This window comes from Eulemur rufifrons, chromosome 2 (assembly GCF_041146395.1).
Source record: "Eulemur rufifrons isolate Redbay chromosome 2, OSU_ERuf_1, whole genome shotgun sequence".
NCBI classification, from domain to species: Eukaryota; Metazoa; Chordata; class Mammalia; order Primates; family Lemuridae; genus Eulemur; species Eulemur rufifrons.
The window spans coordinates 87965121-87977754 of NC_090984.1; the positions used below are offsets into that span (position 1 = coordinate 87965121).

A 12634-nucleotide genomic window follows, 5' to 3' on the forward strand; every position below is an offset into this window, starting at 1 on the left:
AAATATAGCCCAATCTTTATTCTCAACAGTTAAACATAATAGGAGATCAGTCCCTATTTGAAATGGTACAGGTAGAAGAAATAGAACCATTATAAATTATATCATACTGCTTGACATTCATTATTCCTAGAAAATCCTCAGATAAATTAGTTCTAGACGTTCTTTGGCCTTCAGAAATCATCCTTCAGATTATTGCTAACAGTCTTAACAATTTGCATTAAAGCAGTGAAAATGGAACCACAGCCTAAAACTTCCCCTTTCCGTTGTGTTTGTTCAAGCCCAAGCTTCTTGAACCAGCAGGATTGTTGGCCACCTTGTAGTCCCAGGGTTTAATTTAGTTTTACCCAATTCATTGGCAGGTAGAGAGGTGACTTTATTAGCTATAGAAATACAACTCCTAGAATCTAAATACTTCCACAAAGCTGTGTATGGAATATAGAAAATACTTTTGTGTGTTGTCTTACATAACTTAGATTCTTTAAGTATGTGCCTCTAATGAAATTTTGGAAATTAGAAATTGATAACTTTGTTTTCAGATTAGTATTTTTCAGTTGAATAAACCTTTTACTGTGCTCTTATATTATAAAGGTACCCCAATCAACAAACCACCTGTTTTGGGCTATAAAGATCTCAATCTCTTCAAACTCTTCAGACTGGTTTATCATCAGGGCGGATGTGACAATGTAAGTGTAACATTGCTCTTTGAAATATGTAGCGATTTGATGAAAAGTTAAATCATCTAATATTGCATTATTATATGCACTTCAGGTAATAAGCACATTTTCTTAATGAACATAGAGTATTAGTGTAAAATTATTTCCCTTTGCAAATGTTAACACAAAAACTTAATTTTCCAGATTGATAGTGGTGCTGTATGGAAGCAAATTTATATGGACCTTGGCATTCCTATTTTGAATTCAGCTGCTTCCTACAATGTAAAAACTGCTTATAGAAAGTAAGTAGTATAGTTTATTCATCAAAGAATTCATACTTAGAGGAAATATTTTCCATTTAATTTGTTAACAATTAAGTAAGAGTGCATCAAACAAGGAACACGAAAGTTAGGGAAAGTGTATAAAAAGTTTAGGTTAATAGGTACTTGTGATTGAAAGTATTTCAGTACATCAAATCTGCTTTACTTCATTTCTCACATTGTCCTGATTTCCTTTCCAAAATCAAGGATGCAGGTAGTGTCTATAGTCTTAAATTATTGTACATGTTATAGAACTGTATCTTTGGGGTGGAGAACTTTGTGTCAAAACTACAATAGCTAGATTCAGTCATCACAAGCTCAGATTTCTCAGGAAGGCGTTTGATTTCATGATGAGTATTTCTGTTTATAATCCTGTCTAAAACACCAAGAAATTAGTAACATAGAAAAAGTACTTTGGCTGGGCGCAGTGGCTCACACCTATAATCCTAGCACTTTGGGAGGCCAAAGCTGGAGGATCAGTTGAGGCCAGGAGTTAGAAATCAGCCCGAGCAACATAGTGAGAGCCTGCCTCTAGAAGAAACAGAAAAATAAGCCAGGTATTGTGGTGCGCACCCGTAGTCCCAGCTTCTCAGTAGGCTGAAGGAGGAGGATCACTTGAGTCCTGGAGTTGGAGGTTGCAGCGGAGTTGTGATGACACTGCTGTACTCTGGTTCCGCCAACAGAGCAGACTATCTCAAAAAAAAAAAAAAAAAAAAAAAATTTTTTTTTTAAAAAAGTGACTTGACTTTTACTTTTAAAAAGAATATGTTTAATAACATAATGTTCAAGTTAAATGCAAAGACTGTAAGATTTCTTAAATGAAATATTATTTGTTTAGGTATCTCTATGGTTTTGAAGAGTACTGCCGTTCTGCAAATATTCAATTCAGAACTATTCACCACCATGAACCAAAAGTAAAAGAGGAAAAAAAAGACTTAGAAGAATCAATGGAAGAGGCCCTAAAAGCAGATCAAGAAATGCCTTTAATAGAAGTGAAGAGTGAACCTGAGGAAAATATTGATTCAAACAGTGAAAGTGAAAGAGAAGAGATAGAATTAAAATCTCCGAGGGTGAGTACTTAATAGTAGTTTTACCTGGTTTATTTTGAGCATTATTTAAATTTTTTATTATAGACATTTTCAGATATATACAAAAGTACTACAGTAAACCTAGTTTATTTTCCAGTATTTAATTTTACTTCAGCTAGACTAGCTGGCTACTTTTTAAAAAATATTTTGTACATTATTTCTTCTACCTGAAAACTTTTCCTCCTCTTTTGTATCTTTTGTAGTTATGTTTGATCAAGTCGTTCTAATGTGAGTTCAGGCTCATATATTCCCTTCCTTCAAGTCTTGCTGAAGTGTCACCTCATTGTAGCCTATGCTAGTCACCGTTATCTAAAATTATAACCTACCTCTTCTCTTTGGCACTCTGAATCCCTCTAATGTTGCTGTTACCCATAATTATTTATTATGTTTATTATTTATTTTCTATTTTGTCCCACTCTCTGCTAGAATCACATTCCACGAGAGTAGGAATTAATGCTTATTTTGTTCATTGACTGCTCCCTGGCATCTAGGATAGTGTGTGGCACATAGTAAAGGCTTATTAAGTAGGTCTTGAATGAGTGAATCTCTTCTTTATAATATCTGTGCCCTCAGCCAGATAGTATCTTGTTTTTCTCTGTAACTTTATAACACACTTTACAGCTCTAGTCATTTGTACACTGGTTTTGTCTTCCAATTCTACTCTTCCACTCCATTAATATATAAAGAATTGTCATCTATCATTCTAATCAGTGTCCAGTGATGTCTACACAGTAGGATTTATCAAATTTTAGGAGGAAAAAGAAATTTACCACACTATCAAAGAAGTTTAATTACTATTGTATGTCTTATTTTTCAGTGAAATCATATTTAGTGAAAGAGAAGGTGAAATTACTTTTCTCTTTTATTTCAGAAATCATTTTTTCAAACTATTAATTCTAAGTATTATCTAGTAAATGGAATCTTCTAGTGAATGTCATGAAATATCCAAATTGATTTTTTCACTTCGTTTTTTAATTTTATTTTTTAAATTGTGGTAAAATACACATAACATAAAATTTACCATCTTAACTTTTTTTTTTTTCTTAGAGATAGGGTCATATTCTACTACCCAGGCTGGAGTGCAGTGGTGGGATCATAATTCTCTACACCCTCAAACTCCTAGGCTCAAGTGATCCTCCTGCCTTAGCCTTTTGAGTAGCTGGGACTATAGGCATGTTCCACCATACCCAGCTAAATTTTTTTTTTTAGGAGATAAGATCTCACTATGTTGCCCAGGCTGCTCTCAAACTCCTGGCCTAAAGTGATCCTCCCACCTTGGACTCCCCAAAGTGCTGGGATTACAGGCATGAGCCACCACTCCTGGCCTCCATCTTAATTTTAAGTGTATAGTTCATTGGCATTAAGTACAATCACATTGTTGCATAACTGTCACCACCATCCAGCTGCAGAAATTTTTTACCTTTCAAAACTGAATTTCTGTGTTTATTAAATAATAACTCCCATTCTTCCCTCCTCTAACCCCTAGCAACCACCATTCTACTTTCTGTATCTATGAACCTGATACTCTAGATAGCTCATATAAGTGGAACCCTACAGTATTTGTCCTCTGTGACAAGCTTATTTCACTAAGCATAATGTCTTCAAGGTTCATCCATGTTGTAGCATCTGTCAGAATTTCCTTCCTTTTTAAAGGTGAATAATATTCCATTGTATGTATTGTGGACACACTTTCTTGTCATTACCTAAAGACCTTCCTGTCCTATGTAGTGTAGTGTACTGTATAGTATGGATGAACCATACATTTACCTTCCCCAAGATTTTCTCCAGTTTTTTACTACTGTAAAAAATAAAACCTATGCTTGTAAAGATATCCTCCTTATTCATCTGAATATATAAGCCAGACTTCTAAAAATGGAATTTCTGGAACAAAAGCATACAGAACTAAGTTTTTATAGATAATAATAGTTTTCATTCATTTACCTACAGATGTTTAAAGAGCACCTGCTATGTGCCAGGCACCTTCTAGATCTAAGGGTGCAGAATGAATAATACAAAGTCCCTGCTGTCATGGAACTTGCAATTCTCGTGCTTTGTGACAGAAATAAATTAGTACACATAGTAACAAGGGAAAATATTGGTTCACTGAGATATTAATTGTATTCTATTGCTCCCTAAGTTGTTGGCTCCTTTTTATCCTTGTTTTATTCGAAGAAGAGGGGGAATTCTGCCAGTGTATAGAGGTTGACTTGAAGGAGAATCTAGGAGATAGTGAAATGGCTCACCAGTTTCATGGTCAGCTGAGCATGCAAGAGGCGAGGTAGAAGCTGCTGGCGGTAAAACAAGTTACTGCTGGCTCAGTGAGCTCCCCAGATATTGAAAGAAATCTGCTCACTTTTTGCCATTGATCCGATTCAAGCCTTTTAAAATGTAGTCACAAATAAATACAGTGATAATGTAAATTTTGTTTTAGTAAACAGTAGAATTAGAGACCACAGAGCTATTAAAGAGGCTATTATTTAGGGGATTTATGTATCATTATTGTTGCTAACTTTTATCATTTGCATTTAGATTATTTATAATTTTTATTGTAGTCAAGGAATATTAAAATTGAGATAAGATAATGTAGTGAACAAAGGAGAAAATTTTTATTTCTTTTTTCTTCTTTTTTTCTTTTCTCTCTTCCAGTCTGAAGGAAGCAAATTTTTATTTCTTATGTAATGTATAACTAAAGATCATAGTAGGCCTAGATATAATTAAGTAATTTATATTGGTTATTCTTTTACTTTCAATAGGAAAAATACCTGTAAGTTAGTTTTCAGGGTCATGTCTCAAGCCATAGAGCAGACTAGTCATTTCTGTGAAGGTTAGGGAAAAGATATCTTTTCCTGCTTTTTCCCCCTTTGTAGTGAGAGCCGTTTTAAAGCTTTTATACACTCTACTAGGGACGAAGGAGAATTGCTCGAGATGCAAATTCTATTAAAAAGGAAATTGAAGAAGAGAAAATAGAAGACAAATTAAAAGATAATGATACAGAAAATAAGGATGTAGATGATGACTACGAAACTGCAGAGAAAAAAGAAAATGAGCTACTACTGGGGAAAAAAAATACACCAAAGCAAAAAGAGAAGAAAATTAAAAAGCAGGAGGATTCTGACAAAGACTCAGATGAAGAGGAAGAGAAAAACCAAGAGAGGTACATTATCTTATGTTTGTTCTCCAGAAGCACCTGTCTGGGGTACAACAGCGCTTTGCTCCTGCTTAGAGATTCAGGTTTGAGGGAATGTTTTCTTATTGGGACTTCCGTTCCTCTTGTCTAATGAAGGTGAGACACATTGTGAAGATGATGTGTATCGCCTTTCGGAATTGGAGAATATACTGGTCGCACCATTTTAATAGCACTTGTGCCCTAAACAGTGGCCTCAAAGAAGGCTGCGCCACCCAGTCAAAAGAAAGGTCCTGCAGTTGACAGCAGGGAAGGGAGCTGGAGAAAAATGGAGGAAGTGGACAAGAGGAAACAGCGACAGCAAAAATTCCATTTTAAAAAAGGTACAATGTGGGAAAGCTAACAAACACATGGGTGCACAGTACTAGCAGATGTTTCTGTGTGTTAGCTTTAAGACATTTTTCTTTTTCAAGCTATTGTCTTAGAATAAGTGGCATGCACCCCTGATTCTAGTTTGGAAAATACATTCTTGCCCCACATCACACCAATAAATTTCAGCTTTTTAAATGTCCATCTTGTTTGCTGTTGAGTGAAAACTGTATTTTTTTTCCATGTATTAGACATGTATAGACTGAATTGACTTAAAAATAGCTAAAGATTAGGCAGTCCAGCTAGATCAAGGTAATGTCTGACCATGTTATTTCATTGACCATTTCTGTAAGTGTTGTCAGATTTACTAATTTTTAAATTCTACTTAAAATATGATTTTTAAATGAGCAACTACAGCATAACACACTTACTTATAATATAAGCTTTCCTCCATAGTAGTTATTTTTCAATTATTATACTATGTGATGCTGAATTTTCTAGAAATTTGAGTTGTATTAAGCCATATTTGGGAAAAGTAGCCTGCTACTGAGAGAATAAATATTTGGAAAAATAGGAGAATGGAATAGGTAAACTGATTCAATACAGATAGGTACAGGAGCTATCACAATTACATGTGAACTAGGTTACGTGAATAAAAGAAGCTTCTGTAATGAAATATATTCAGGATTAGGAAAAGTGGGAGGAAATAATTGGAGTTGAGTATAATGATATGAGTACAGTATTTTAAATATTTGGGCAAAAAATTTAAGCAAAGTTGAGCCAATTAAAAAGTAGGACCTAACTATACATTGAAATTTTATGAAAAATAAGTATCAAAATATGTATATTGTAATATGTATATATGTTGCCCGGGTGACAGAGTGAGACCCTGTCTCAAAAAAAAAAAAAAAAAACCAAACACATGGTTACTAAGGTAAATAGCTCTTGTTCATTATCTTGCCCACCAAAAAAAACTAGTCTTGGTAGTTTTTTTACATACACATGCATCTAAGTATATAAATAATATGTGATTTAAAAAGATTTCATAATTGGTATATAAATGGACAAAGATATATTTTAGAGAAATTTTCACAGACATGAATATGAAGAACAATATTCTATTAAATAAAAACTGAATATACAGACATTATACAAGTCTGTATTCTCATTATATAGCAGGAATCATGGAAACGGGGAGACTTTTTATCTATAGAGATTTGTTTTAAGTAGTTTTTCTTGTAGTGTTTTGAAATTACCTCATCAGTCTGTATTATTGGAAGGTATCCTGGGAGAGAAAACATTCCCGCTGCAAATGGGCTGTCAAAGCTGCTCCATGTTAGGTGCCCTAGGGGCCACCAAAATAATGCCCTGTATTTATTAGAGAGCACAGTACCTCCTCTTAAGCTTTTAAAACTCATGTGATATTAGAATGATCTTTGATGCAGTTCTCTTCTGAATCTTGCAGGGTTAAGACAGAATGTTTTATCATAAAAATATTAATTATATTGTTAGACCTCCCTGAGTGAATCTCCTTTATACCTGACTATCATTAGAAAGAAAAGCTAATGGGAAATGAGTAAACAGAAATCAACACCAAATATGCAAGCTTTGTTCTCCTGGTGCTATCCTGCAGTGTCAACAAGTGACCTGATATGCAAATATCTATTGTTTCTTTGTTAGGGCTGGGAAACCTCAAAAATACAAACTAGTTTAAAAGACATGGTTACTGGCCAGGCACAGTGGCTCACGCCTATAATCCTAGCACTTTGGGAGGCCAAGGTGGGAGGATCACTTGAGGTCAGGAGTTCGAGACCAGCCTGAGCAAGAGTGAGACTCCATCTCTACAAAAAACAGAAAAATTGGCCAGGCATGTGGCATATTCCTATAGTCCTAGCTTCTGGGAAGGTTGAAGCAGGAGGATCACTTGAGCCCAGGAGTTAGAGGTTGCAATGAGCTATGATGACGCCACTGCACTCTAGCCCAGGAGGCAGAGTGAGACTCTTTTTCAAAAAACAAGACATGGTTACTAAGGTAAATAGCCCTTGTTCATCATCTTACCCACCACAAAAAACTAGTCTTGCTACTAATCTGAATTGAGCAGGAGAAGTAATGTAGATTTAAGATAATTCAGTTGTAGGAAGTTACAAAATGTGCTTAGATCATTTTCACTTAGAAGGTGACACTGAAATATGAATCTTAAAGACTTTTTCAGGGAATATTTCTCTTATTTTGTTTTATCAAAAGTGATTTATTTGATTCCACATCATCCTTAACTGTGATTATTGATTGGCCTTTAAGAAGTATGGATTTACTTTTGGTACAGTGCACCTTTACACAATAAATTCCTTAGAGAGTAGGCCATAAAAGATCTTCTCCTTCTCCTCCTTCTTCTCCTCCTCCACTGACATGTTATTAAGGTAATATTTAGGTTGTGAATATTCTAGTGACACCTTGGATTCTTTTAGCATATATGATTTTGTTCTCCATTAAGTTATTAGTAGCATTATCAATGTTATAACTTACTACAGGGAAGAAACTGAAAGCAAATGTGACTCTGAAGGGGAGGAAGATGAGGAAGACATGGAACCCTGCCTAACAGGAACCAAAGTGAAAGTAAAATATGGACGAGGGAAAACGCAGAAAATTTATGAAGCTAGTATTAAAAGCACTGAAATTGATGATGGAGAAGTTTTGTACTTGGTACATTACTATGGATGGAATGTCAGGTAAGCAAGAAATTATTTTCCTACTATTGAAATTTTTTCAGTAGCTAAAAAAGATCAATTCAGTGTTGTAAAGAACTAAAGCAAATAATGGTATAGGTTTACAAGGTATACTTTGATTCTGAATTTTCCAATCCTTTGACATTCCCAGTTTTACTAGCTATGTCAATGCTTCCAGTCAGAGACTACCAGGATCACACCTATAGTTTGAACAAATTAGGTTTATCATTCATTTACAAAAAGGGAGAATCCACAGCATGGGGAACCACAGGGCACCTCAGTAACAGGGTGATGGTAGATGGATCAATGAAAGCTCAGGGCACCACCTTTGGGAACGCGAGCCCAGGGTTCTGTGGAAACATTGCATAAACATGGACAGGGAACCAGGCCTGCAGCTTCCAACTGGGCAAATGTTTGTTTATTTGTTTCATTAATCAGAAATTAAGCCTATGACAAGTATTATAATAATTCTAAGTTGGTTAATAAAAAAGACAAATTTGAGCTTGTGTTTGATTTTGAGGAGGGCATAAGGGAGTAGGACTTTGCTTTATATTAGATGCTGTCAGGAAGCTGGGGTAATTCTATGATTGGTTTTCTTTTCTCTTTTTTTAAATAAGAAAACTACAGGCCAATATTTCTCATAAACATGAATGTAAAAATTATAAAAGGAGTAAAAATTAGACCAAGGTTAACACTATAATTGGTCAAAAAAAAAAAAATCCCCAAAATAGCAGCTGCTCATATTAGGGAAATTTGGATGTTTGGTCATTTTTGTGGTTTGGACAATGTTCCTGTTTTTTCTGTATTCAGACATGATTAGGGAGTGGTCTTTTGTTTTGATCTATCGCAGTCACGGAATAGACTTGTCTGATGTTGCTGTTCTGTGAAATTGTTCACATTCAACAGGACATCATGGCCTAGTTGTGAGTGCCAGACCAGCTCAGAGTAACACCAGCTGATGGTTCCAGGCCAATTCCTGAATGTTTGAGGATGCTTTTTTTTCCTTTAGAAAGTCTTTTATGTTTAATGTTTTTGGTTGCCCTGTATTTATTGGGAGCTAGATTGCTCCAGGGTTTTTGTACATATTAGATGTGTACTCTGTCATTACTCAATTCTCTCATCTCTAAACTGGGGAAAACAAAATACCTATTTTATAGAGATGTAAAATGCAGTAGTCTCCCCTTATCTGTGAGAAATACATTCCAAGACCCCCCCCACGGATGCCTGAAACTATAGACAGTACCAAACCCTATATATAGTGTGTTTTTTCCTGTACATACATACCCATCATAAATATAAATTAGGCAGAGTAAGGTATTAACAACAATGACTAATAATAAGATAGAATACTATACTATAATAAAAGTTACGTGAGTGCAGTCTTTTTCTCTCTCAAAAAAATCTTAATATTTTTGGGTTATGGGTAACTGAAACCATGCTGTGGCTAAGTGGGGACTACTGTAGTGATAATACCTGTATTAACATGTAAAGTGCTTAGAACAATGCCTGGCACTTAGTAAGTATCCCATTAGTGTTAACTCTTCTTTTCTCTTTACAACATATTGTTGAATTCAGGGGGAAAGAACTTTGTTTACCAACTTTGAGTCAACTATATTTGTAGTTGCAGCACTTGATGGCCTTCTTTTTTCCTCAGATTCTATTCATTTCACAACCATTCATTCTTACTTATCATCTGTATATGTCTCTGTTCTGCTTTCTAGAATTTCTCGTTCCTGTTGTGTTTCTTTCTCATCTTTTAATGTTTTACTTTATGATTCTTGTCAATATTCATTTTGTTATTATTATCTTATTTGTTTATTTTTGAGATAGGCTCTTGTTCTATTCCCCAGGCTAGAGTGCAGTGGCATCATCATAGTTCACTGCAACCTCCAATTCCTGGGCTCAGGCAGTCCTCCTGCCTCAGCCTCTTGAGTAGCTGGGGCTACAGGCTTGCACCACCACACCCAGCTAATTTTTCTATTTTTTTGTAGAGATCGGGGTCTTGCTATGTTGCTCACTCATGCTGGTCTCGAACTTATGTCCTCAAGTGATCCTCCTGCCTCAGCCTCCCAAAGTGCCAGGATTATAGGCGTGAGCTATCACGCCAGGCCCTCAGGTTCTTCTTAACTGGTTATCTTCTTAATTAGTTACCTAACTGGTTACTCACATGGTTCTTGGTTTTCTCTTATCCTTCCATACCTCTAAAAGCTGTTATAATTCTGGCCTGCTCATTGAAATAGAGTCACTATACTTCCTAGAGAATTTTATCAGATTTCTATTGTAAAATGGGAGCCTCTGCAAGTGTGAGGGGAGTCCTGGTCTCTAGTTGAGAAATCCCGGGACCAGTCTTGGTTTGGCAGTATTAGTGCTAGAAGTACCAACATGACATACTGTTGTGACCAGGACTGTGTGGCCTGGATGAAGTACACTCCAAATCAGGCCTGTACGTCTTGATATCTCCTGTGGAATTTTGGAATTGGATAGTTATTCGTTTGTTAATCCTGGATCAGATACATAACTATCTTATTGCACTTACCAGACTGTGCTTACTTTTACTATATGTCTATCTTTCATACTCGACTATGAGTAGCATGAGAGCAAGGGCCTTGTTTTCTCTATTATTCTCTACATGCTTCCTCATATCGTGCCTGGCCCCTTAGTAAATGTCTAAATGAATGACTGTTTCTCAATGAGGTAATAAAGTACAGATACATAAAAGCCTGGTACAATGCTCATAGCTAGTCCTATTTTAGAAGCTTTAATCCAGTGTGAGATAGTTTCCAAACCATAGTACAAACAGTCCCTGACTTAAGGTAGTTAAAGATTTTTTGATGTGCAAAAGCGATGCACATTCAGTAGAAACTGTACTTCGAAGTTTGAATTTTGCCCCCAGGCTATGATATGCAGGATACGCATTATGATATTCTCTTGTGAGGCTGGGCAGTGGCAGCAAGCCACAGGTTCCAGTCAGTAATGAGATCTTGAGGGTAAACAACTTACACTGTACTCTACAGTGTATTCAATAAATTACATGAGATATTTAACACTTAATTATAAAATACGCTTTGTGTTAGATGATTTTGCCCAACTGTAGGCTAATATAAGTGTTCTGAGCACGTTTAAGGTAGCCTGGGCTAAGCTATGATGTTTGGTAGGTTAGGTATATTAAAAAATTGACTGCCACACTAGAAAAAAAATTTTTCCCCTTGGGGCCACAGTGTTTTATTACGAAAATGAAATAAAAACTCCGAAAACAAAATGATCCTTTCTTTTATTGTTTTTGAGACAGTGTCTCACTCTGTTGCCCGGGCTAGAGTGCCTTGGTGTCAGCCTAGCTCACAGCAACCTCAAACTCCTGGGCTCAAGCGATCCTCCTGCCTCAGCCGCCCAAGTAGCTGGGACTACAGGCATGCGCCACCATGCCCGGCTAATTTTTTTTCTATATATATTTTTAGTTGTCCAGCTAATTTCTTTCTATTTTTAGTAGAGACGGGGGTCTCGCTCTTGCTCAGGCTGGTCTCGAACTCCTGACCTCGAGCTATCCTCCCGCCTTGTCCTCCCAGAGTGCTCGGATTACAGGTGTGGGCCACCACGCCTGTCCTAAAATGATCGTTTCTAATTTAATTCAAAACAAAATTTATTGACTTCTATTCATTTAATCCATGTTTTTAGAATTAATTTGTCAATATTAACTGTAACAATAAGAACATCAACAAGTAAGATTTTTGAGAACCAATTGCAGAGTTTTGCATAGGTTGTGCTTCATGAGGCCCTATGCTCAAAACTAGCATGAGTTAAATACAACTCACATGGCAGTTAATGTGTTAAATGCATTTTTTTTTTTTTTTTTTTTTTTTTTTTTAGACAGAGTCTCGCTTTGTTGCCCGGGCTAAAGTAAGTGCCATGGCGTCAGCCTAGCTCACAACAACCTCAAACTCCTGGGCTTAAGCGATCCTACTGCCTCAGCCTCCCGAGTAGCTGGGACGACAGGCATGCGCCACCATGCCCGGCTAATTTTTCTGTATATATATTTTTAGTTGGCCAGATAATTTCTTTCTATTTTTAGTAGAGATGGGGTCTTGCTCTTGCTCAGGCTGGTCTCGAACTCCTGACCTCAAGCGATCCACCCACCTCGGCCTCCCAGAGTGCTAGGATTACAGGCGTGAGCCACCGCGCCCGGCCTAAATGCATTTTTTACTTACTATATTTTCAATTTATGATGGGCTTATCGGGACGTAAGTTTATCATAAGTCGAGGAGCATCTGTATCAACTGAAACTTGTGCATATTGGAACCATGTGTTTATTTTGCACATCTCCACGGTAATGGTTTACAAAGTGAAGGTGTGGTTTCCATAT

The 12634-nt window shown here is 36.3% G+C and overlaps 1 protein-coding gene across 1 annotated transcript in view; it reads left to right on the forward strand.

Moving 5' to 3' along the window:
- ARID4A (AT-rich interaction domain 4A) overlaps positions 1–12634 on the forward strand; it is a 66657-nt gene that overhangs the window by 37514 nt on the left and 16509 nt on the right. Inside the window, exons 13-17 of the mRNA XM_069487259.1 lie at positions 589–683; positions 858–955; positions 1812–2043; positions 4965–5215; positions 8083–8280. Of these exons, the coding sequence (XP_069343360.1) occupies positions 589–683; positions 858–955; positions 1812–2043; positions 4965–5215; positions 8083–8280 (874 nt within the window). The remainder of the gene's footprint in view (positions 1–588; positions 684–857; positions 956–1811; positions 2044–4964; positions 5216–8082; positions 8281–12634) is intronic.